The 24,617-nt window shown below is 37.5% G+C and overlaps 2 protein-coding genes across 3 annotated transcripts; both read left to right on the top strand.

Annotated features, from left to right (window-relative positions):
- On the top strand, positions 1-19,512 carry LOC116175533 (kinesin heavy chain). Of its 2 annotated transcripts, none has more exons than XM_031493694.1 (13): positions 1-309; positions 5,845-6,016; positions 6,066-6,353; positions 6,404-6,782; positions 6,828-7,075; positions 7,122-7,471; positions 9,897-10,394; positions 13,235-13,392; positions 13,547-13,648; positions 14,556-14,673; positions 14,727-14,986; positions 15,038-15,249; positions 18,679-19,512. In XM_031493694.1, exons 1-13 carry the CDS (start codon positions 160-162, stop codon positions 18,687-18,689), a joined length of 2,946 nt encoding a protein of 981 aa, XP_031349554.1. In that variant the 5' UTR covers positions 1-159; the 3' UTR covers positions 18,690-19,512. The 2 variants fall into 2 exon arrangements, with proteins under 2 accessions (XP_031349554.1, XP_031349555.1); XM_031493695.1 differs by having other exon boundaries at positions 15,038-15,256.
- Positions 19,513-20,658: 1,146 nt separating this feature from the next.
- LOC116177036 (probable tRNA (uracil-O(2)-)-methyltransferase) lies at positions 20,659-22,804 on the top strand. Its single transcript, XM_031495895.1, has 5 exons — positions 20,659-20,702; positions 20,749-20,841; positions 20,886-21,613; positions 21,659-21,892; positions 21,941-22,804. Exons 3-5 carry the CDS (start codon positions 20,894-20,896, stop codon positions 22,757-22,759), a joined length of 1,773 nt encoding a protein of 590 aa, XP_031351755.1. The 5' UTR covers positions 20,659-20,702; positions 20,749-20,841; positions 20,886-20,893; the 3' UTR covers positions 22,760-22,804.
- The last annotated feature ends 1,813 nt before the right edge of the window (positions 22,805-24,617 follow it).

Below are 24,617 nucleotides of genomic sequence, written 5' to 3'. Positions count from 1 at the left end.
TTATGCATCCACATCGTAGTCAAAATGGCTGATCGATCGTTGTAGAAACGTCAGTCCTAGAAGAAATCGCAACCTTTTGATACAAATGATTTAATTTTTAAGTTTAATTAGTTAAATATTTATTTGTTATAGTTTTGTGTGTGATTAGAGTGCGACAAGATGACGGCGGAGGAGCGCGAGATACCAGCGGAAGACAGTATTAAAGTCGTATGTAGGTTTCGGCCTTTGAATGATTCAGAAGAAAAGGCTGGTTCGAAATTTATAGTGAAATTTCCATCGGGACCGGAAGAAAATTGCATTTCGATCGCCGTAAGTTTGAGTTTTATTTATCGGAGTTTTCATTGTTTGGCGAATTAGGGGTGGTGCTCGCGGTGTGTGTCTGTGATGATTAAGTGGAGGTATCGACGTCATTTCGTTCAATTGTTTTTTGCGAAAATTGGCTGTGGAGCGTAAAATTGTTGCATTTGGGCGATTTCGTGAAAGTCGGTCCGCACTATTCGAATCATATGTTTCGCCGACACTAATTGCGATAATTAAAAAAAAGTGTAGATCCGATTTACTTGCGTGCTCGCGGCAAATAAAAATAATTGCATGGGTGGCCACGAGCGTAATTTGTTCCTTTTTTGAATGAGGGGTTACACGCGTCTATAATTAAACGGATCCTTTTTTAAAGCTTGGTAATTGGGGACATTCTGAGTAATGCACATTTTCAGCGTATGACATAATTAATACAAAATTAGGTTATCCGCAGTCACATAGTAAAAATCATAGTTGGCAAAATGAAAAGAGGGTAGTTTTTCCGTTTTGTGAATGCGCCATTTCCTATTGAATCAATACGAAAATGTCCTTGACACTGCGTTCCTTTTGGTTAGATTTAGCGTAGCTTATTTTTAGAAATCTCTTTTTGATAACGGTAAGAAGTAAAGTCCTTTTTTGGACGTCATTATATACAACTTTTATTGGAGCCAGAAGTCATAAACAGGTAGGCTACGTCTGCTCACTCAGCGGAACGGAAATCACTCAGGTACTTCCTGAATTAAATAAGAAGTTAATTACCATCAACAAAAAACCGCTTTTGTACGTTACAAAGCCTTTTAACGTTGTTAAGGTTACGCGTATACGGGGGTCCATCGAGTGATTATTAACCCTTCTCACTTTTATGAACAGAGGGCGTAAGCGCGCTTTACTGCATTACGCCTTTTTAATTACCTTGGCACGACCACATAAAACCCGTAGATTGAATGTTTCTTAATTTGATTTCTAATCGAAAGTATGTCGCAATGTTTTAAAGCGTGAAGGTATAGAATAGCGGAAAATCAATAATCGCGTTTTTTTCGTGAATTATTAACGTGACGAGGGTTCAAGATTCCTTCAGCACTATCAATTATTACCAACTGAAGTAGTCTTCAGGCCTTTCAAAATCTCTTCTCTAGTCGGTTCATGAGCCATTATCTGCGGATTTATTGCATTATGATTTATCCAGACAATTTTCCATTTATTCATTCTTCGAAGGAACACGATCAATTGTTTGGGATCACTGAGGGGGTCTGATCATTTTAGTTTGTTTGGTTGCCCAATTGACGCATTTTATGTTTGCCATTCATATCGACAATGGTAAGGGAGACTGGCAAAGTTTTGGGATCAAGATCAACGATTGACCGCCTCAAACGAAAATATTCGTGTTTTTCGATTAATGGGTGGCAAAATCGATAGGTAAGTCGACTACTATAGATTTTCTATTTTCATAGTAGGTTTCCTGGCCATGGGTGAGGTGAAATCTCGCACTCCAAGTTAAATTTTTTTTGTTTGTATTTTTTTATGTTCCTGTTTTATCTTGCCGGCAAGTAGCATTGTGGGGCGCGAATATTTCCAAACGAATTTTGAAATATTCGGGAATATTCACACACCGAAAATTTAAGTGAATATTTCCCATAAATTCTCGAGAATATTCGTTTTAATTGGCCAACCTCCGATTTCATTAACCACTCAAGAATACATAAATAAGTTATCAGGTATCAAATTTTATCTTCATACTTTCTTTGGTAGAATCGAGATGTGGAATAGAAAAATCTCGAGAAAAATTTTTTAAATCAGAAAAGCAAATCTATTCAATTGTTAAAAAATATACAGTGTTCTATTAAAAATGTACCAAACTACATATATTCATTTGTTTTTTTTTGTTGCTTTACATTTTCTGGCGAGTTATGATAAACCCGAGGATAAACCCCGCACCTTTACTATACAGTGAACAACTGCAAGTTGATATTTGTTTCCTTTTTCTTACGTTTTACACGATATAAAACAGAAGTTCAAACAAATTTTCATTTCTACAGAGCATAGAGGATCTTCTGGCCGCCATCAACAAAAGGTCTGTTACAGGAATTAATACAAATACAAGTTATGTACAGGGTGGCCAACTAAGAATGCGAGGTACTGTATCTGAGGATCTATCCATCGTAGAGCCTTGCAGTAAAAAAATTTATTACTAAAACGGCCACGAGCAAAACCTGGAAAATATTTGTAGTTTCTGGAATGACCGTTAGGGGGCGTAACTGCAATCTGGAATCTAAAGTCACTAAATATAGAAAGTACCGCAATCCATTGGGCTCGTGTGTTAGAGAGAGAACGCATGATTTTTGCCCAAAAATGGCGGAAGTTACCAGATTCTAGTAACTTTAATGTTAGGGATTGTTCCACCTGTTTGGAGATATCTGTATATATTTTTATAAAACATGACAGTACTATGAAGTTAGGTTATAAAAAATGACAGCTATTCAGATTTTATTTGTCAATTTTTTTAAGTTGGCAGCAAATTTGCCCAAAAATGGCGGATGATTGCGGTACTTTCTATATCTAGTGACTTTACTGGAATCTAAAAAAGTGATGTTTCTGTGAATTCCGCTATATTAACTTAACAAAAAAATGTCCGGTCTTTGAAGACGACGTTAATCTGAACCTTTTTTGTTTGACAATTTTTCCTGTATCTCTAAAAATGAAGTGGTGGAGGGTATTCAAAGGTTTCCGTAAAGAACACCCTGTATCCTTGAAACGGCTGAGCCGATTTAAACAAACTCGGGTTAGTTCAAAAGAGCTATTCTTCAGCTACAAATATTATACTATTTGAAATTTTGTTAGTTTCACATATCACCGCTTGAGGGATTTTTCGACATTCCGACAGAAATGATTAATTTTCTCAAAAAAATTAAACGCATTGGTTCGATTTTTTTTTCATGAAAAAGTCGCTAAATGATGCCTAAACAAGTTCGCGAAAACAGCATCTCAATATCTTGAGATATATATATATATATTTTTTATATCGTGATGGCCGGCATTTCGAGCATTTACGGCGGCATTAAAAGCTTCCTTTTTTAAATCGATCCACCTTAGGGCCACAAATTATATAATCAAAATAATGTCGGAAAAATTAGCTTAAAAAAATAAAATTTTGAGGGTATAAAATTTTCTTTGGCCTAAATTTTAGGTTAGGAACAAGATATCGAGATGGGGTTTTCGCGAGCTTGTTTAGGCATCATTTAGGTACTTTTTATGAAAAAAAATCAAACCATCGCATTTAATTTTTTTTAGAAAATTAACCATTTCTGTCGGAATGTCGAAAAAAGCCCTCAAGCGGCGATATGTGAAACTAACAAAATTTCAAATATTGTAATATTTGTAGCCGAAGAATAACTCTTTTCAATTAACCCGAGTTTGTTAAAATCGGCTCATTTCTTTTCGAAGATACAGGGTGTTCTTTACGGAAACCTTTGAATACTCCCCACCACTTCATTTTTAGAGATACAGGAAAAATTGTCAAACAAAAAAGGTTCAAATTAACGTCGTCTTCAAAGACCGGACATTTTTTTGTTAGGTTAATATAGTGGAATTCACACAAAAAACACTTTTTTAAATTTCAGTAAAGTCACTAAATATAGAAAGTACCGCAATCCATTGGGCTCGTGTGTTAGAGAGAGAACGCATGATTTTTGCCCAAAAATGGCGGAAGTTACCAGATTCTAATAACTTTAATGTTAGGGATTGTTCCACCTGTTTGGAGATATCTGTATCAATGAATAAGAATACCAGGAAGGAGAATATCAACAATATACGTGCGACCGCGATGGCTTTTGCAAATGGCGGACAGTAGTCTCTTGTTCCAGTGGCGTACCTACCTTACAGTTGTAGAAGGATAGAATTATAAAGAATTTTACACGAAAACAATGTAAACTCCCATGTGTCTACTCCGCTTATGACTTTTGTTTAACAAACCTCAAACTATATTCCGATAAAAAATTTGTAAATTTACATGTACTATATAAAAATAATATTGGTATCAATACTTACACATGAAATGTAATTCCCAAACTTCCGTTTTGGAGAAACCACAAGCACAACAACTAACCATTATTTTATGTCACTGCAAAAACCACAACAAAAATGAGTCATAAGTGGCTTTTGCAAATGGCCGACTTCCGTCGCACTGTCTCTTGTATACAACCTGAGTAATGCTCCTTCCTGGTATTCTTTATTCATTGATCTGTATATATTTTTATAAAACATGACAGTACTATGAAGTTAGGTTATAAAAAAATTACAGATATTCAGATTTTATTTGTCAATTTTTTTAAGTTGGCAGCAAATTTGCCCAAAAATGGCGGATGATTGCGGTACTTTCTACAAGTGGCACCACGCTCAGAAAGTCCCTGACAGGGCGTGTCCGAGGGCGCTAGAAATTTAGACCGTACATTCTGATGCAAAATTTAAAAACACTTTAAGGGAATTACATACCCTATCAGATCGTAGATCCAAGCTATATACGTCTTGAAGGAGACGAGTTTGTATAAAACTGGAGACGGAAAACGTAAAATAAAGCAAATACAACAGGAAAAGTGTAAACTAAAATAACGTGAAGCGTCAACTGTCAAAACGGAATAATTAATAATTATGGTGCGGAATGTATCGCGTCGTTTTGCTGACTTTCTATTGGCCAGCTTGAATTATTTCAAAATTAGTTCGCATATTTTCCGGGGCTTTTCTGAGCATGGTGGCACTGTATATCTAGTGACTTTAAAATTTCAGATTGCAGTTACGCCCCCTAGCGGCCATTTCAGAAACTTAAAAATATTTTCCAGGTTTCTCTCGTGACCGTTTTAGTAATAAATTTTTTTCCCGCAAGCCTCTACGATGGACAGGTTCCCAGATACAGTACCTCGAATTCTTATTTGGCCACCCTGTACAGTGTGTTATCTTCCCTATTTCATAGAATTCGAACTCTTCCATCATCATTTTATTTTAATTTTTATTTGGTCTATTGTGGAGGGAGTGGGAGGGAGGAGAGAGAGTGTAATTAGGTCGTGTGTCAAAAATTCGAGTTTGAACCAGTCGCGAGTCGTCCAAGGTTATAAGAGCAAAGCAAAGAATAAACGGAATCCTGGTCAATCATCTGGCAAGCGGACAACTAGGCTTGCCGTATCAAGATCGTCTTTGCGTTTGATGCGAAAGATCTAAAATCGCACGGGCGCAAGAGTGTAAACGAGGTAATTTTAGGGAAACTCATTTAACTCGAAAAGAAATGGCCGTTACTCCACGCGCAATGTTTGTCGGCGAGTTTTTACGAATTTACGATAGTGCAAGCTATAAAAATTAAATTTCCCATATGTTTATTTTTATTTGAATAAAGATTTCTTTGTGTACTATTTTTGCTTTGTTTTTTAATGAACTACCCTTGTACGCTCGTGTTTGAAAGGACGCTTTAGGTACTTGCGCGAGTGCAACCCCTTTATCAATGATTCTTTGTTTTGATTGAACGATGAGATACCGTCGATTTATCTCAAGTATTTTTAACAGGGTAAAGTCTATCTCTTCGATAAAGTTTTTAAGCCTAATGCAACTCAAGAAAAAGTATACAACGAGGCAGCTAAAAGTATTGTCTCGGACGTTCTGGCAGGATACAATGGTACGATTTTTGCGTACGGTCAAACGTCATCCGGTAAAACACACACGATGGAAGGAGTGATCGGTAAGTTGTCCGATAAACGGCGCATGCGCAACTAAATAATCGTTTTAAGGTGATCCGTCTAAGCAAGGTATAATTCCGCGCATCGTCAACGATATCTTTAATCACATTTACGCTATGGAAGAAAATTTAGAATTTCACATAAAAGTGTCGTATTTCGAAATTTACATGGACAAAATTAGGGATCTCCTCGACGTTTCTAAAGTAAATTTAAGCGTACACGAAGACAAAAACCGAGTTCCTTATGTAAAAGGTGCAACAGAACGTTTCGTTTCGAGTCCCGAGGAAGTATTCGAATCAATAGAGGAGGGAAAATCGAATCGCCACATTGCCGTCACAAGTACGTTATATGCCCTCCATCATCACTACCTATCTAATTTCACTTTTCAGACATGAACGAACACTCGTCACGTTCCCACTCTGTATTTTTAATTAACGTTAAACAGGAGAACTTAGAAAACCAAAAGAAACTATCGGGTAAACTTTATCTGGTCGATTTGGCGGGTTCGGAAAAGGTTTCAAAGACTGGCGCCGAAGGTACTGTACTCGACGAGGCGAAAAATATTAACAAGTCACTGTCGGCGCTCGGAAACGTAATCAGCGCATTGGCCGACGGAAACAAAACGCACATACCGTATCGAGATTCCAAACTGACCCGTATCTTACAAGAATCTCTGGGAGGTAACGCGAGAACCACAATTGTAATTTGTTGCTCGCCAGCTAGCTTCAACGAATCAGAAACGAAGTCCACCTTGGAGTTTGGAAAAAGGTAGCCGAGCACTTTTGTTTCTGCCATTGCATAATTTGTCTTTAGGGCCAAGACTGTCAAGAACGTCGTGTGTGTTAATGAGGAACTTACGGCGGAGGAATGGAAACGGCGCTACGAAAAGGAGAAGGAGAAGGTCGGTCGGCTTAAGGGTCGAGTTGAGAAACTCGAAATGGAGCTTAACCGTTGGCGAAGCGGCGAAACGGTTAAGGTGGAAGAGCAGGTGAACTTGCTCGATGACGCTACGACTCCCGTCGCCGCGATGGAGGAGAGCATCGTCGAAACTAATAATCTAGGTACGCCCGCCTCTTTGCACGACTGTATTTCTAACGTGTACTTTAGGTCCAATGCCAGCAACCCCCGCTTTAATGATAGGCTCTACGATGAGCAGCGAAGAACGACAGAAGTTAGAGCAAGAAAGAGAGCGATTGTATCAACAGTTGGACGAGAAGGACGAAGAGATTAATCAGCATAGCCAATATGTAGAAAAATTAAAGGATCAAATTTTAGAGCAAGACGAGCTTATAGCTAGTACGAGACGCGATTACGAAGCGCTTCAAGGTGAGATGAATCGTATTCAACAGGAGAACGAGTCCGCCAAAGAGGAGGTTAAAGAAGTACTGCAAGCTCTCGAGGAGCTCGCTGTTAATTACGATCAAAAGTCGCAAGAGGTTGACGCTAAGAATAAGGAGGTAAGTATGTTGCTTCTTACGGATTTAAACGTCCCATTATTATTGCGCAATCTGATAGAGAAAGATACAATTATTATCTAGTGAATGTGTCTTCTTTTTACTTTTCATTGAGCGCATTTTCCGGTATTTAAGGCCTACATTTTCTTTGTTGCCCCACCCCCCATTTTTCCGTTGTTTTGTATACTGTGTCCGTCTATCACAGGGATCTTGGAAACCATAAAAGATACAATACTCAAATTAGGGAAAAGTTTTTCACGAAATTTGTCCTATAGGTCTTGCACGATTTGGGCGTTGTGCGCGAGTGCGCCATCCTGTTGAAACAGGTTTATTTATCGTATGTCTATGGTGTCGGAGATCTCCATGATAGAAATCCTTATCTTGGACACGGTGTGTAGGCACGACATATTAGGAGCATCTTTGAGTCAAATTACAGCCCCACGTTGATTGTACACATGCGGATATTTAATTTTCTTTTATAAAAAATAAAAGTACAATTTGGGAAAAGGTAATTGATTTTCATGTCTGCAGGATTGAAGTATTGGTTTTTGTGATGTAAGACAAGAAAAATCAAGTTTGTTGTCACATTTTTATACTGCTTTTCGTTTACAGCCATAATCGATCATTGCGAATGGAATAAAATAATTTCAAGATGCCGCCGCTTCCGTAAATACCGGAAAGTGACGTCTTCTTTTTGTTTTTTTTAAATGCGCCATTTTATTCTGAATTTAACGCAATTAATATTTAAGTACCTATCTGTCATAGTTTTTGACATAGGTATGTTAATTTTTCTCTAAAAACGATCTATTAAAAAATTCATATCAATTAAGCTGTTCAAGATAAGTGAGTGAGTGCTCTTTTTATAATCGAGTCCTAAAAATTTAAGGAATTTGTTGAGTGAGCTGTGAAAGTCTTGAACAAGTTTTCAGAGCTGCTGCGATTTTTCAAATCACAAAATGTCAAAAACTTGTTTTTCAAATTGCAACTACTATTTCTGATGCCAGAAATGATTTCAAGACTTTGAGCGGTCACTAAAAAAATTCCTAGGATTCGATTGGTCCAAAATTCCGTCACGCAGTTGTGCGCGTTTGCAAGATCTTTCCAACGACACCAATCGGACCAAAACTATAGAAGGAAAAATCGAAAAATCACCACGATAGTATAACATGCTCGCGGATGGCGCGCCGATGTCGCCGACCCCACATCACCTACCGACGCCCTTAAAGTTGTTTATTGCACGGCTTCAGTAGGTACACATGGCTGCCAATCAGCCGGATAAAATGTGAGATTACAAGCCCCTTTTTTTACAAATAAATTTCTAAAAATGAACGGTTTAAGAGATAAATTTTTGAATGGACACTTGCATCTTCAAATTTTTAGAGAAAAGTTGACAACTTGCGTTCACTTCAGAACAAAATAGCGCATTTAGAAAAAATTAGAAAATGGTATGTTTCTATTTCAACAAATCAAGATGGCGCCACTTCCGGTATTTACGGAATCGGCGCCATCTTGAAACTATTTTATTTAAATTCGCAATTATGGCAGTTAACCACAGGCCCAAAACTTGCGTTTTTTAATTTTTTTCCCAGCTGTATTTGTGGATCTGCCCTTCTTTCTGATCTTATACAAAAAATTATAAAATTCAGATTGCGCACCCCTAAACAAAGGTGCGGAAAATTTTTATTAGAAAATTGGAAAAGTTAACCAAACATGTGTTGGGTGCTGAGAATAAAATTTTGCACTTTTATGGGCGTTGCTACCAAATGCGCGTGATTGTTGAGTTCCTTAATGATGATTATACCTCTTGTAGCATTGGGTGCTATAATAAAGGCAATTTAGTGTATCTGAGTGTATTTCTTTAGTTATTTTTAAAAAAGAAAAGGATACATTTTGGATACCGCGCTACAGACCTTGAAATTTAGTTTTGACAAAATGAGATTTTTCGGTATTAATTCGATCAGTACAGTAGGCGCTCGGTAAACCGGCACCCAAATTTTTTCGCCTATGCTGGGGATTAATATGGAAATGGATGGGGTGATTTTGATATCCTACATGTAGTATGTGGGAAATAAATTCCTACAGTAAGAGTACTAAAGTAGGTACAAAAAGTCCGCCATCTTGTTTTAAGCGACCGACGCACGCGGTTTCGCTGTCAAGGTCAGTTGGTAAAACAAGTGAATAGTGCCGGATTACTGAGCGCCTACTGTATTTACTTTTAATATTAATTTTGTTCTTATTTATTGCATTCCAGGATCGTGTAAAGGTGAGATGATTATTTTAATTTGGATTAGTTTTTGGCAGTTTTACCAATGCTGCTTGGTCACATTCTCGTCGAACCATTACAGTAAAGATTGCACGATTATAATGTGACGATTGATCCAGTACGGTTTAAATCTGCAGTAATACTAACCGAGTTCTTCCGTTTTAGATGGAATCATTATCCGAAGAGTTAATGCAGAAACAAACATCTCTGAATACGACGGCTTCCGAATTACAGCAACTGAAAGACATGAGCACCCACCAAAAGAAGCGAATCAGTGATATGCTTACGAACCTTCTTAAGGAATTGGGCGAAATCGGTGCTACAATAGGAGGCGACGGTGCAGACTTAAAAATTTCCAACGACGCAGCTAAATTGGAGGAGGAATTTACCGTGGCCCGCCTGTACATCTCGCGTATGAAAAGCGAGGTGACGAACCTAACGCAGCGGCTTCACGAGCTCGAGGGATCTCAGCAGGATAGCAATCGCAAGGTGACCGACTACGAGAAGGAGCTCAGCGAGTGTCGATTGCTGATCTCGCAGCACGAGGCGCGCATGAAAAGTCTTCAGGAGTCGATGCGCGAGGCGGAGAATAAGAAGCGCACCCTGGAGGAGAGCGTCGACGCACTTCGCGAGGAATGCGCCAAGTTAAAAGCGGCCGAACAGGTAACTTTGGATGATGCCGGACGGGAAATCACTCACTCTTTCACTGTGAATCTCTTAAATTTTGCATTATTCAACAATATGAAACAATAGCTGGCTTCATATGCTCTGTGTTGAGTTTGTGTAGATCAGTGCAACAGCTGCCTTAGGGGAGGTAAACCTTTTGCTTAACACGCCCAAGGGTGCTGTAAGAAGGAAATTTGTCATCCATTGGGAACACATTGTCTTTTTTAGGCTCTTTACCAGGGATAACATATCATTATAATTAGATGGGCAGTTCTATCGTCTTGCTATTTTCTTAGAACCTGCCATATGCACGTGTTTAAGCCTAGGTTTTGCCTGCTTCAGAATGTGCTCTATCATTTTTCTTTGTTGTGTGAGGAGTAAGTGGGATATGGTCAGACTAGGCACCATGCTCTTCAGCTGTTAAGCTGTGCTCTCATTTGTTCAAGTGATCAGCTGCCCTCCGTGTATCTTTTAGATGATAATACAAGCATGAATGCTCCTATAAGGGTGTTATATAAAAACGCTAGCTACATGACCGCCCATTTCCAAGATGGCGGCACATAATTATTAGTGGTAAGCATTTTTCTCCTATAAGGGTGTTATATAAAAACGCTAGCTACATGACCGCCCATTTCCAAGATGGCGGCACATAATTATTAGTGGTAAGCATTTTTAGCGCATTTTTGGTAACAAAAAGGAGCTTATCATTTCACTTTGTCCGGCTGGCTGGCTGGGCGGATTGAAAAACTTTTGATCTAGACATCGTAGAGAGGTCCGGTTTTTTGCATTATCTCCGTCTTGTCGAGTTATTGGCGCAATGGACATTCATTAAGCCCGTAGTGGTTGCGTTTAATTAGCATTTGCGAAATAACTAACGCCGCTTGAAAACTTGTCCGTGCGTATATCGATTTTAAGCCGATCCGATTGACGTAGAGGAATGGCTTTTTTATAAAATATACTTTTGGCATTGCCTAACTACGGTCACTAATATGACTTATCTAGGATAACTACTTCAAGGTGAAAACTAATCAAAATCATAACACGGTGATGAGTTTTACAGTTTGTGGTATAATTTTGGTTAAAAATATCGTATCTAGGTCTGAGCGGTTTTTAGCGTAACACAACGAAGTTGAGGTAACGCTTATGTGCTCGTGTTTCCGCCCGTCCGTCCGTCCGTTCCATCGAGATCTCGGCCCCTGGGACACCTAGAGACTTCGGGTTTTCGCTAATTGATAGCTGCTATGGTCTATATTTGCCCATTTCAGACAGTTTTATTGCACTCTCTATTTTGCGCAGACTGTGCATTGCCAACTTTCTTATTTATGGAGATATTTCTTTGAAATTTTAACCACAGATGCTTCTAGTAAAGGCAAACATTGCGCACATACTAAAAATTATGTGTGCGCATGCCCAGTCCCTGCGGAATGGGACTGCGCAATGCCAACTTTCCTATTTATGGAGATATTTCTTTGAAATTGGAACCACAGATGCTCCTAGTAAAGGCAACAACTTGTTGATTGCAGCGTTATCGGAGATCGGGGATTTCATTGAGGCAACTGAAGACGTCTTGATTATGGGAGACTTTAATTTCCCATTAACTGTCGTAAATCGGGTAGAGAAATTTCTTCAAGAGAAATTCAATATAGTGATCATCTCTCCCCGAACAGTGACAACGAATGGCGGAACAATAATTGACGGAGTTTTTGGCAAAATGGTCAACTACACTGTTGGTTGTTCGGTTTACGAGTCGTACTGTTCATACCATCGTCCAATTATTATTAGAGTTCGTGAAAATTAATAAATAAATATATGTTTGCATAAACCTTATTTTATAATTAAAATTTTCTGATAAAATACTGATTGCTAATGCAATACTGATCCGTCACGCCAAAAATGCGCTGAAGTCTCATCGATGCACATACGAGGACTTTTGTAATTTTTCAAATGATGATACTACCATAAGGGTATTTATTGGCCTTTATTTTTGAGTGGGCGGGGTTTCAGCCAAGGCTGCTCTACCACCCAACCCACTATGCATTTACAAATATCCATGCCCGAACCCGGATTCGAACCAGGGACCTTTAACAGTTCAGCTATTATCTAGGATATTTAGGGGGCTATTTTAATATATTTTATAAGCTGCCAGACCAGGGTCAAACATCCCCTAAGCGTATTTAAAGTTATTAAAGTTCTCGGATCGATCCTGAAAAAATGACCTCTGCAACAACTCCATAAGTGACTGAGAAGCGTGACCGTGGAGGTGCGCTTTTTTAGATTCCAGATTGCAGTTACGCCCCCTAGCGGCCATTGCAGAAACTTAAAAATATTTTCCAGGTTTTTCTCGTGGCCGTTTTAGTAATAAATTTTTTGACCGCAAGCCTCTACGATGGACAGGTTCCCAGATACAGTACCTCGCATTTGTATTTGGCCACCCTGTACACACTAATACTACATTATTGTACATATTTTGTCCATCCGAAAATAGGTAAGGTGTGTGGGCCCTGGGATCTTAGACTATATAGAATATTTATATGATCTAAGCTTTAAGACCAATATTAGCGCCATCTGTAATTTTCCTTCTCACTTCAAAATGGTAATCTAGAGGCATTAAGTTCCCCCACCACTCTGGCAGCGCGCTCTTAACTACCTGTGGTCTATTGGTAGTACAGGCCACCACATGTATTATTGTGGTATTACTAACATCTTTGAAGTTCTTAAGGTATTACTAACATTACAAAAAAAAACGTCACGTAATGTGCAATGCGCATTGAGATTTCTTGTGAGTGATTTCCCCCTCGGCTATAGCACGGTTAAACCTAACCATTTTTTAACGCCAGGTTTCATCTGCGAGCGAAAGCGAAAAGAAAGAGGCAGCGCAATTACGTGCAGCTCTTGAACAACAAATGGACCAATTGCGAGATGTCCATCAAAAACAGGTGGCGGCGCTTCGTGACGAGATTGCCGAGAAACAACAACTTATCAACGATATCAAAGAGTGAGTACTGCGACTCTAAGCAAGAAAGTGCGAAATTTTTTTGTTTTTGAGTTGAATGGATTTTTGGATTTGTGCTACCCAAAAATTCATTCAAACAATTAAATTCAAAAACTCAAAAAAGTGCTAAAACCTAACCTGTATATTTCCCTTTCAGCTCGAACCAAAAGCTAATGCTAACGCAACAGCAATTGCAATCCGACTATGAGAAGGTCAAGGCGGAAGAAACGGATAAGTCCAACAAATTGCAGGAACTCATGTCAGTAGATAAATTAAAATATAAACGCTCAATCCTTTCTTCCAATACCACTCCCAACAACAACATCACCACAAACTACTCGCCCTCGCCCATTCGCATAAAACCCTCCAAAGTCGAAACGTGGGCGCAATTTGTGCCCTACAAAGACGAATGCGCGAAAGAAATCGCGACGCCGAAAAGTATTAAAAAATCTCAAAAAAACGAAATTAACCGGCTAGCGAAGTTGGTAGCTAACGGACAATTTACCGTGTCGATATTTCACATTCACACGTTTCACTTGCATTTATTTATTTCTTTGACACTACTTCTAGTCACACACAAGTGCCCTACGTATATCATTGTCGACTAAAGCGCGAATTTATTTACTCTTTCATACTGAAAGATCGTTTCTGTTTATTTTGCCACGTTATTGCGGTACCCAGTGTAAGTATTATACAACCCCCGTTTCCTTCTAGTCGTCCTGTGATATTTTTTTTATATTTATTTAATGTCGCATCACACCACGGTTTGGTTAAGTTTTATTTACAAACAGTCAGGAGAGATGCTACGAACTGTGATTTAGAAACAATGGCACCTTTTGTTTTACGCTTTGTTTATAGTTTGTACAAAATTGTACAGTGTATAGATGTTACGGTTGCAAATTTTAATGATTGTTAATGCAAAAGATTTGCTATATTTTTAGAGTAATTGTAAACTGTAAGCGGTTTCAAATTAGGAAAAAGAGATGCTTCTGAATCAAAAATAGTTGTAAAGCTGTTGTAAAGTGTATAATAGAGAGATATTTAAGATGAATTGGTTTAATTCCCTTTCTGTTTTTTTTTTACCTACGCGCGACGTACAAAAATAAAGCCTAACCAAAATCCGTGAGCGTGATGTGGTATGATGCTCAACTGAATGTCTTCTGCAGTTCTACTAACGAGCGTCGTGAACAAGCGCGAAAGGATCTCAAGGGGCTCGAAGATACAGTTGCTAAAGAACTTCAGACTTTACATAATCTCCGTAAACTGTTCGTGCAAGATTTACAGGTAAAATGCTTTGCTCACTTACGCGAGTGCCTCTGATACAATGCTATTTTCAGGCCCGAATTAAAAAAGCTATCACTTCCGACGATAACGAAGAGGACGGAGGATCTTTGGCGCAGAAGCAGAAAATCTCATTCTTAGAAAATAATTTAGATCAACTCACGAAGGTGCACAAACAGTTGGTGCGCGACAACGCCGATTTGCGGTGCGAGCTACCAAAGTTGGAGAAACGTCTGCGCGCCACGATGGAACGTGTCAAAGCTCTCGAATCCGCACTGAAGGAAGCCAAAGAGGGTGCTATGCGCGATCGTAAAAGGTGAACGTTAGCGTCGGTTTGAGGTGGAACTGATTTTTGACATTTTGCCAGGTATCAATACGAGGTGGACCGTATTAAGGAGGCGGTCCGACAGAAGAACCTCGCGAGGCGTGGTCCTGTTGCTCAAATTGCGAAACCGATCCGTGCCGGTCAACAGCATCACGCCATTATCGGTGGTACTAATGCAGTTCGTCCTATGGCCAAAGTTATTAATAGCGACGATGGTCAAAAACGCAAATCTATTATTGCCACTGGAAATAAAGGTGAATGGTACAGTATTTTTTTTTTTTGCAAGTTGGCACAGTCTATTACTTTAGTGTCACTTTATGTTTGCAATGTTGCCATGTGTGCAGTGACCTGATATGAATAGACTGGATATACAATGTTTTGTTTTAAAGTCAAAATCTTGTGACTTTTGTTCTCACTTACTCACTATTCTGTTGGTTAGGAAGTTTCAGACTCTCATAAATGAGTTACCATTTTAAAGTTTCTCCATCTGGTGTCTTCAGCATGATATTGTCACTATTAGAGATGAATCCACTATCTATGAGGCCAAAGATATCATGCTCAATAGCAACTCTATTGTTCAGCAAATAAATAAAGTTAATAAACAAAATAAAAACAGTTTCAAAACCAGTAATAGTCAAATTTGGGTATTGTGTCAAAAAGTCAAAACTGTGATTGATTCGAACTTTCTTTAAATAGAGGTAGAAAATTGACCTTTATTAAAGGTCCATGTTGTACGAGCAGGTCCATATATTAAAAGTACTACACATTCAGACATTATTTCTTTTCACAAACTGTTATAGGAACAATTTTTTGAAAAATTATGTACTACTTGGGCCTATTACAAGATGCAAAAAATTTTGAGTTGTGTTGAGCAATCATCTCTGCTAATAAATAATGATTTTTATGACTTGTATGTCATTTACATCTCTTATTTTCAATCGTTAATGTTAAACTTTTGCTGGAAATGACGGTAAAGGTTGTAGCAAGCTTGGTGACCCAAATCAGGAAAACAATGCCTTGAATTACTGAGATATATATTTTTTTTTTAAATTTCAAGATTGCGCGGCTTCTGCAAATACCAGAAGTGGCGCCATCTTGTTTTTTTAAATAAACATACCATTTTCTATTTTTTTCTAAATGCGTTATTTTATTCTGAATTCAACACAATTAAGATTTAAGTGCCTGTCTGTCGTGGTTTTTGATCTCCCGAAAAGTTGACCTAACTATCGGAACACCCCTAAGCCGGTGGCTCGATGCCCTACCTCCAACCATGTAGAAACGGCGAATTTTTAATGGTCGGTCTCTAATGCACAGTTTGATAGTTTTACCAAAATCTTTTTTTATGTTTATGTATTGGCCCATTTTTCTAAATATTTCAAAACAAAATGTTAAATAGTGAAGGGCCGCTATATTGAAAAAAGTCATTTGTTATTTTTTTATACTTTTATCTTTGTATTCTAAACATTTTTGCCAAATTTCATTGCAATAACAGTTATACATTCTTTATTGAAAAATGAATTTTTTGACATTTTTACTTCCTAATTTTGAAAAATCGCAGTAACTTTGGAAACTTTTTTAAGACCATCAGTGGTCACTCAAAAAATTCCTTACACTTGAAGGAACTTGAACAGCGCTTTAAGAGATATGAATTTTTGAATGGACCCTACATCAAATTTTGAGAGAGAAATTGACATATCAAAAGCTATGACAGATAGGTACTTAAATAAATATTAATTGCATTGATTCAGCATAAAATGGCGCATTTAGAAAAAAATAGAAAATGGTATGTTTTTATTTAAATAAAATCAAGATGGCGCCACTTCCGGTATTACGTAAACGGCGCCATCTAGAAATTATTTTATTTCAATAGTTGATTATGGTTGTTAACCAAATTTCAAGCTTGTATTTCAACTGCAAGTTTAAAAACTTCTAACGAACAAGTTACGTGAATCACCCTGTATACAGACCATTCTATTTAATACTTTTTAGTTTGAAATATGCGGACATCCCCATACTTAATTGTTTCTCTGAATTGACCATCACAATAATTGTGAGTAAAAATACTTCATATTTAATCATTCTTTGGCTTGTGACTTCTTCCCATTTCTAGGAAGTCGAGGGCTGAAGCTCTGGGTGCATTTTACACATTTTTTCCATGAATCTAACAGTCGTCTATATAAATATATATAAACTTGGCCTACATATTTGCAAAAAAGTTAAAGGGGGGAATTAATATTAGTGACTTATGGCCGTTTGCACCGTTTCTGCAATAAACGTTGTTTAACTAATCACTGTTTTAATTTTAATCAATGTTTAATTTGTAACCACTTGCACCGACAAAAACATAACGCTGTTTAGGTAATCGGAGAATCTGCTAGGCAACACTGTAAAATATCTACTGTCACATGTGTTTACTGACTGTTTGTTAATCTTAAAGTTTATATTTGAGCTTAAAATCATCAACTTTGTTAAATTTAGTAAATTTGGTTAATAATGGAAGCTCCGACCAAAAAAAGAAATCGATGCCCAATGTTTAGTGTGGATGAAAAGTTAATGATTGCCAATATTTGTGATTTTTCAGATTTGTATCACAAGTACCCTGAACATTTATAGAGAAATATCCCTTTCGGTTTCTAAAAACCTCCGGACCTTCTCCACCTGGAAAATGTATATTGACCTCATCAGGTATTATGCGAAACTACTTAAGTACCTGGTGATTGTATTTTGACATGCGTACCATCAACACAACCAATAACTCTGGGAAAAGATGATAAACGATAAAATTCTCTCTACGCTTGAATTAATTCATTTGGACCTGGCATTTTAACAAACTGTTGATACAGTCTACCAATAGCATGCGTAACCTTTGCAACTAACCGTGATGCTGTGGAGATATCCATGCCGATAAAATCAGCCACTGTACTTAAATGTCCCGCACTTGCATAAAACCTAAGCGCTGCTAACAACTGATCAATAGGTGCTACATTATTGTTTCTAAAAGTATAGTTTAGGATAACAAATGGGTAATTAGGTAGTAGCTTCAAACAAATTGTTATTATATTCGAGATCCATTTCGATTAATTCTAACAACTGCAGAACTGTATCTTTCGTCAAACGAAAGCGCTTAAAGAATGTTAAGTTATCCATCTCCTCGAAATGATTTTTCCTAGTATCAACTTTACGTGGGAAACCAAACTCTACTATATCCAATATGTCTAAATCATCTTCTATGAAAAATTCTTCAACAACATCCATAATTTATCAAAATTTATGACACCAAAGAAAGAAAATCAAAATAAAGATACTGGTAGTATTTACTATAACCTACAAATTATGACATACTCGTACTAATCTTAATCAGACCTTTAAACGCCCAAAATTGGACGTTTAGATTAAACATAGGTTACACCTTTCTAAACTTTGATTAATGTACGGTGCAAACCCTGTCTATTGCTAAACAATGTTTACGACTTTAAACGATGTTTAGTAAAACGGTGCAAACGGCCATTAGGGTTATAGCACATTTCCTTTCGAATCATTTAATGGTGTTGAATTCTGGATTGATATAATTGGAACAACCCCTCCTAGATTTAGCTTTGTTGTGTGAGTTCGTGAAAACAAAAAAGCTCTCGGAAAAACAGTACTGGAATAAGACGTGTTCTTAACTCTTGATATTTTTCCAGATGAGTGCTGAAACAACTATCCGAAGCTGAAATGGTGCATTAATTAGAAGTAGTGAAGGAACTTGAAAAAAAAGTAATACCAAATATATTACTACTAATACGGCTGCGTTTTAAGTTTTTTTATGCAAACTTCCCCGGCAGTTATTAAAAATGAACGCCCGGCTAATTTTGCGTAAAGACACTTATTTATACGTGCTTACTCGCTTATTTTATTCTAGTATAAGGTGCACTTTTCAACTATGTTTCCTAAGCAGATTGCTCTCATTAAAATGTTGAGCAGTTAGCTTCGAAAATATTTTTAAAGTTAAACGCTGTTGTTGTCACCACATCATAGATGTAGCAGGGGTCTTAAATCGGTTTCTTTTTTATAAAGCTTATGTGGTTGTACAGTAATCGATGGTATAACTGATATTTTACTACTTTACTGTGTTATTTATTGGCAGTGGTGTACAATAATTGTTGGAATTACAAGTGCAATGTATTTATTGAGATAAAAGGAGACACTTTCCAGTGAATTTGCACCGAGTTAGTGCTTGTTATGAAATGTCGCCACGTCTATACCCCAGTACTTTTCTTTTCTTTGAGCAAAACTGACAATAGATTAATGGGTGAAATGCGCACGGACCGATACTGGAAAATGGATCTATTAGTAGTAGCAAAGCACTCTTTAGTTAAATTAATACAACACTAGTATAATTTTCTAGTAAATTTATATTTTCCTACTAAAGTACGTCTTTCTTCCTTTGTACAGTAGCTAAATTATTTTCGATTTATTTATATTTGATTGTATAAATTATGTGCTTTTTAATTTTATTAAATATTTTGTGTTACGTTTGTTTTGTTTTATTTGTTCTTGTTCTGCATCAATTAAGTGAGGGCCGACTTGACGCACGAGTAAGTTAGGCAGCTGCAATACACTTCAATAACATCTGTTGTAAGTGCAAAGGGTGTTCTTGAAGGATTTGATGTAGTTAGAATTATGTTTCTGAATTTGACAAGTGGAGGATGGCATTGTGTAATGTAATTATAAGTATACATTTTGCTTCAGTTGGTATTGCAATTTATGAAATGAAATTATATTGTAATAAAGTGAAATAACAAGGAGTTGGTTTGATATTTCTGTTAAATTTTTTAGATTGTGACTGCTGGGCTTCCAAGTTCATACAGATTTCTCAATAGAAGGGATTGTTTTTACTTAATTATAGCTGTTCTTTTTGAGTTTCTCAATTACTTTATAGTTTATTTTATCACTACCGGGTAAGTATAAACAATATAGGTATAAATGAAAAATTTATATTTTACAAGAAGAAAGAGGATATTTTGAATAGTACGAAAGTCTTTTGTTTCTAGCGTCATTGATTATGTGCACCATCTGCACTGTGCGTTTTATAGGCATCTAATTTTTTCACAACCGTGTATATTTATTTATTTATTTATTGTCCCTCTTGTTCTAGGCCCTCAACAGGCTTACGCCCAATTACAGAGTGACCCGCATAATGCTTTTTTAGAGGTGCCCCTGCAGAAGGTCTTAAGTTGTTCTATACTACTCCGGTATTTACCTTACGAATTAGGAAAACTGCAGGAAAACCTAATTCGGAGTAGCCGGCAGAATGCTCGAAACTGATCTAAGGAAATTCCCATCTCTGCCACAGATGAAAAATTCACTTCAAACCAGGTTCGAACACCCGACCTCCGGATTTATACCTCAACGCTCTATACGACTGAGCTATAATGCCGGTATGAATCAGATCTGGCAACGTCGCCTCTATTATGAAAATTTGCTTGTTAAAAGTGTGGTTAAGTTTACTTCCAAAATAGAAATTCTTAACTTGGAAAAGAGATATTTGTTAAATATTCTCTACATGTTTAATTCAGCGTGTACGAAAATAAGCTCATTTTACGCGCGTTTATGCACTACACAACCGAAGCAAACCCCGAAAGAGTTTTATAAATATCTGTTACGTGAATGCGAAAAGCTACCCGATGGTGGCCCCAGAAAGTTCTACAAAGATTCCGTAAAACAGGTGAGTTGCGGCCTGTATCACCGCTTTTAATTGTGAGCGATTGCAGAGTTTCAAACAACACGTTAATGAGAGTGATCCGGAACGTATACGCCAAATTATAGATCGTGCTTACGAAGATGCCGCGTGGATTTTAAAGAAGGTATCGTGTAACTACAACTGCGATGGTCTAACGGTTATTTTCAGTATAAAAAATGTTAAACGTTCCGTTGGCCAGTTCAGATAGCGAAGCGAGTGAGGATCAGTTTTGGAGTGCAGTTCTGCTTTATCACAATCGGCCTCATTTAGTTAACAGAAGATTGCTGGGTGTCTCTCAAGCGTTGTTTGTTAAGCTTTCATTCAGTAATCTCTCCGTGCGAAATGTCTGCGAGCTTTTTACACGGTCTGCTATACTCTATGAGGCTAGGAAATTACCTCGGCTTCTAAAGGAATTTATTAGCGTAGATTTTGTTAAGAATATCCTTGAGCCGTTTGACAAAAATGTGTCATTTGAAGACTGTAGCGAGCGTGACTTTCTGACGAAGGAGGATGGCACGTTTGTGTCTTTGCGAATTTTGTTAGCGAGACAGGTCAGCGTTGATAACTGTTTAGAAGTTGTGGTCTTCGATAAGAGAGTAAAAACTGCTACATTTATCGCCGTTTCCGAGTTCGACAGGAGAGAATTGGCGCCAAGTTTTCTTTACCAACTTGCACTTAGCTCGGGATATTTGTCGCTTTACCTACAAAGTTTTGAGGATGCCGAAAGTCGGAGTGCCGAGTGGTTGACCGAGCAACTATTTCTGAAACTAATGAAGTGGATTGACGAATACAACCCAAATGTTAACGTACAGCAATCGTTGAGTTTGGTGCCGGTGGAGGCCTTTACGTCGCTGTATCACAATTTAAAAGCTAAGTACGGGAGGAAAATTGTCAAGGTACTTTTAATGGGGTTTTTTCCGTGTCATGTCACACATTTTTAGGAATGGCCCGAAAATACTGACCCGCACAAGTTCGTGTACGAAGATCTGGCGATTGCCGCTTATCTCATTACATTGTGGAATACGATTGACGCAAATAAAAAACCGCAGTTTGTCGATTTAGGTTGCGGCAATGGGCTTTTGACTTTTATTTTGACAAAGGAAGGGTATGGTGGTACAGGTATTGATGTACGTCGTCGAAAAATCTGGGATACATTCGAGGGTGTCGATTTAAAAGTAAGGCTTGCGAGTTAATTAAAATAGTCGTTAATCGTGAATGTTTAGGAGGAAGTGATCTCGCCATCCGCCGCTTGTCTTTTCCCGCATGCGGATTGGATAATCGGAAATCATTCGGATGAGCTGACTCCTTGGATTCCGGTGATTGCGGCGAGAAGTTCGTATGGGTGCAATCTGTTTTTACTGCCTTGCTGCGCTTATGACTTTAATGGTAAGAAATACAGGCGACGAAATACGGGGGTGAGCGTCTACTGTGATTACTTGGAGTACGTGAAAAGCATCTGCGTTACTTGTGGGTTTAGCATAGCGGTCGACAAGCTTCGCATTCCATCCACTAAACGCACTTGCTTTGTTAGTTTTGGTCGCACTTATTGTGAGACAGAAATGGCGGATGCGGATAGACACGTACAAGCCATGATAGGTCAAGGCTCTGTGGAGTCGTGCTGGAACGAAGAGTTTGTAGCACGCGAGCCTAAAGAGAGGGTGCGAAATTGTACACAACTGGATAGGGGAGTAATTGCCGACATTATCAAGAAGATTACTTTACTGTTATTGGAACAACCTGAGAATTTGAAAAGATACGATGGTTGCACGTGGAATAGGGGCTCTCGGGCGCCATTGTCATTGGTAGCAAAATCGCTTGGTAAGGAAGACTTGGGGCAGTTAAAGAACGAATGCGGTGGTTTAAAGACTTTATTAAGGAATCATCGTTATATCTTTGAAGTTGCCGAGGGATGGGTTTGTTTACGCCTACCTCCAACTGCCGTGTTGACAAACTTAAAATACAAAGAAAAATTGTGTTGGTTTAATGGAAATCATCCCGATGGTTGTTTTCACAGTAGTGAAGTTTGTGCATATCGGCATTAAGTTTGCAAATAAATATTTTCTTGTTGTTTTCTTGTGATGATGGCACATTTACAGAACTTTCTTTGAATTTACAAATCTCAGAGAATTTGCCCATTTTTTTGGGAAATTTATACAGCCCCATCTGGAAGTAGGTATAAACTAATCGAACTGATACTTTACACGGCTTTCTTGGAAATGTAAGAAAGCCAAAGTGTGTAGCCTCTTTCTGTATGGTATTTGTTGGATCATCAAGGCAAATCCAACCATGGAAAATGTCTATATGGCAATATAAAGCCCTGAAATCCTATTATGTATCTAGAAATTATTCTAAAAAAAAAGGTTTTCCACCAAGGCCAGTATATAGCGCATTTACCATGCATGGATCAATAATCAGTACTTTCCAAAAGGCCATTATTTTTCTCTACAAGGTCTATGGTTACAATTTTAAAAATACTTACATCTCGTTGGCATTGCACAGTTTGCGCATGCGCACATCTGATTTTTACAATATGCAACTTGATGGCCTTGACTATAATATATACTATGATATATATATAATATATGGCCTTGATTAGAAGCATCTGTGGTTAAAATATCGAAAAATCTACAAATAAGAAAGTTAGCATGAGCGCACCTTGTGTGGTTTGCGTTTACTTGAAGCATCTGTGGTTAACATTTGAAAAACATCTCAATAAATAAGAAAGTAGACATTGCGCATGCGCACATTAATCGTCATTTTTCTTGGTCGAGGTGCCAGAGCTATAAGCTACCAAATGCAAGAAGCTAGAACGAACTAAATTTATTGCAAACTGCAGTAGTTAAGGCATCGGGCGGAGAAAGTGGTCATAATTGCACCTTCCAACATGAGTGGGACAATGCCCTAAAAATAATAAAAAGCCTGATCCAAAATTTTAAATGACACCTTGTATTTTTTGACATTCTGAAAGAGTGTAGTTTTGTTGGTATCACTGTGTACAATAAAGACTTGTTGCAAAATGAAAAGTATAACTGATCACTTTCGACAGTAGATAAATGGAAAGCAGATTGTAACAAACCGAGTAACTTATTACAAAAAAACATCACAAATATCCATTTAAAGTTTTCGCGTTGACACCTGATATATGTATTTATGAACGAGATAAGTCTTCCCGTTCCTATGGAGCTCTGGTATATTTGTAGTAGGTATAATTAGGTAAGTTTCTTAGATGGGTGCGCAGATATTGTGCAATATGCCAAGGATCAGTCGGGCCTACCCCCAATGCCCTTCCTTGGGATACGCCACGAAAATGACGATAAAAGATTGAAGTTTTGTATCCTAAGGTAAATTAAAAGTCAAATAAGAGTCTTGCAAAAATAATTTTTTATAACACGTATTTTAAACCGTTTCTAAGGTTAATTTAAATTAAACTATGGATTGTTACATTATCCTTTATACAGGGTGGTGACTTGCGTAACGCATCATAGGGATTTCAATGTATAATACATAACATGCGTTTATTGGCTCCCCAAATTATTTTAGAGCAAAAATGTATTAAAGTTATTTGTAGAAAAAATTTTTTTACGCCAATCAACCGTATTAGTTTTCAATTTTTTTCATATAAAGATGGAAAATTGGAAAAATAAAACCCGCATCTTTTTCAATAATCTGCCATGCCATGGAATTTTCTAAATCCAAAAGATATCCAGTTATCAATTAGTAGCAGTTCGAAATGGATTTTATGATCTATTTGGTTACTGACTTATTCGAACATTTATTGTAAATTGTTACATTAGGCAAACCGTTGTTAGTAATTTGGTCTTTCTTTATGTTGAATTCGCTGTTCTAAATTAAATACCTTTTGATAGATTTTGATTTGTTTTATAGCTGTCATTCCATGGC

Source organism: Photinus pyralis, unplaced genomic scaffold, assembly GCF_008802855.1.
Source record: "Photinus pyralis isolate 1611_PpyrPB1 unplaced genomic scaffold, Ppyr1.3 Ppyr1.4_LG7, whole genome shotgun sequence".
In the NCBI taxonomy this organism is placed as follows: domain Eukaryota; kingdom Metazoa; phylum Arthropoda; class Insecta; order Coleoptera; family Lampyridae; genus Photinus; species Photinus pyralis.
The sequence above is the reverse complement of the archived record's forward strand: the minus strand, read 5'-3'. Positions and strand labels throughout refer to the sequence as shown.

What these genes read in the sequence shown, in the direction of transcription:
- LOC116177036 (XM_031495895.1), top strand. Translation starts at nt 20,894, where the DNA reads ATGTTAAACGTTCCGTTGGCCAGTTCAGATAGCGAAGCGAGTGAGGAT. An exon ending in ACGGGAGGAAAATTGTCAAG is followed by an intron (nt 21,614 to 21,658) that starts GTACTTTTAATG and finishes ACACATTTTTAG; the next exon opens with GAATGGCCCGAAAATACTGA. An exon ending in TCGAGGGTGTCGATTTAAAA is followed by an intron (nt 21,893 to 21,940) that starts GTAAGGCTTGCG and finishes GTGAATGTTTAG; the next exon opens with GAGGAAGTGATCTCGCCATC.
- LOC116175533 (XM_031493694.1), top strand. Translation starts at nt 160, where the DNA reads ATGACGGCGGAGGAGCGCGAGATACCAGCGGAAGACAGTATTAAAGTC. An exon ending in ACCTTGGAGTTTGGAAAAAG is followed by an intron (nt 6,783 to 6,827) that starts GTAGCCGAGCAC and finishes ATTTGTCTTTAG; the next exon opens with GGCCAAGACTGTCAAGAACG. An exon ending in AGTTAAAAGCGGCCGAACAG is followed by an intron (nt 10,395 to 13,234) that starts GTAACTTTGGAT and finishes TTTTAACGCCAG; the next exon opens with GTTTCATCTGCGAGCGAAAG.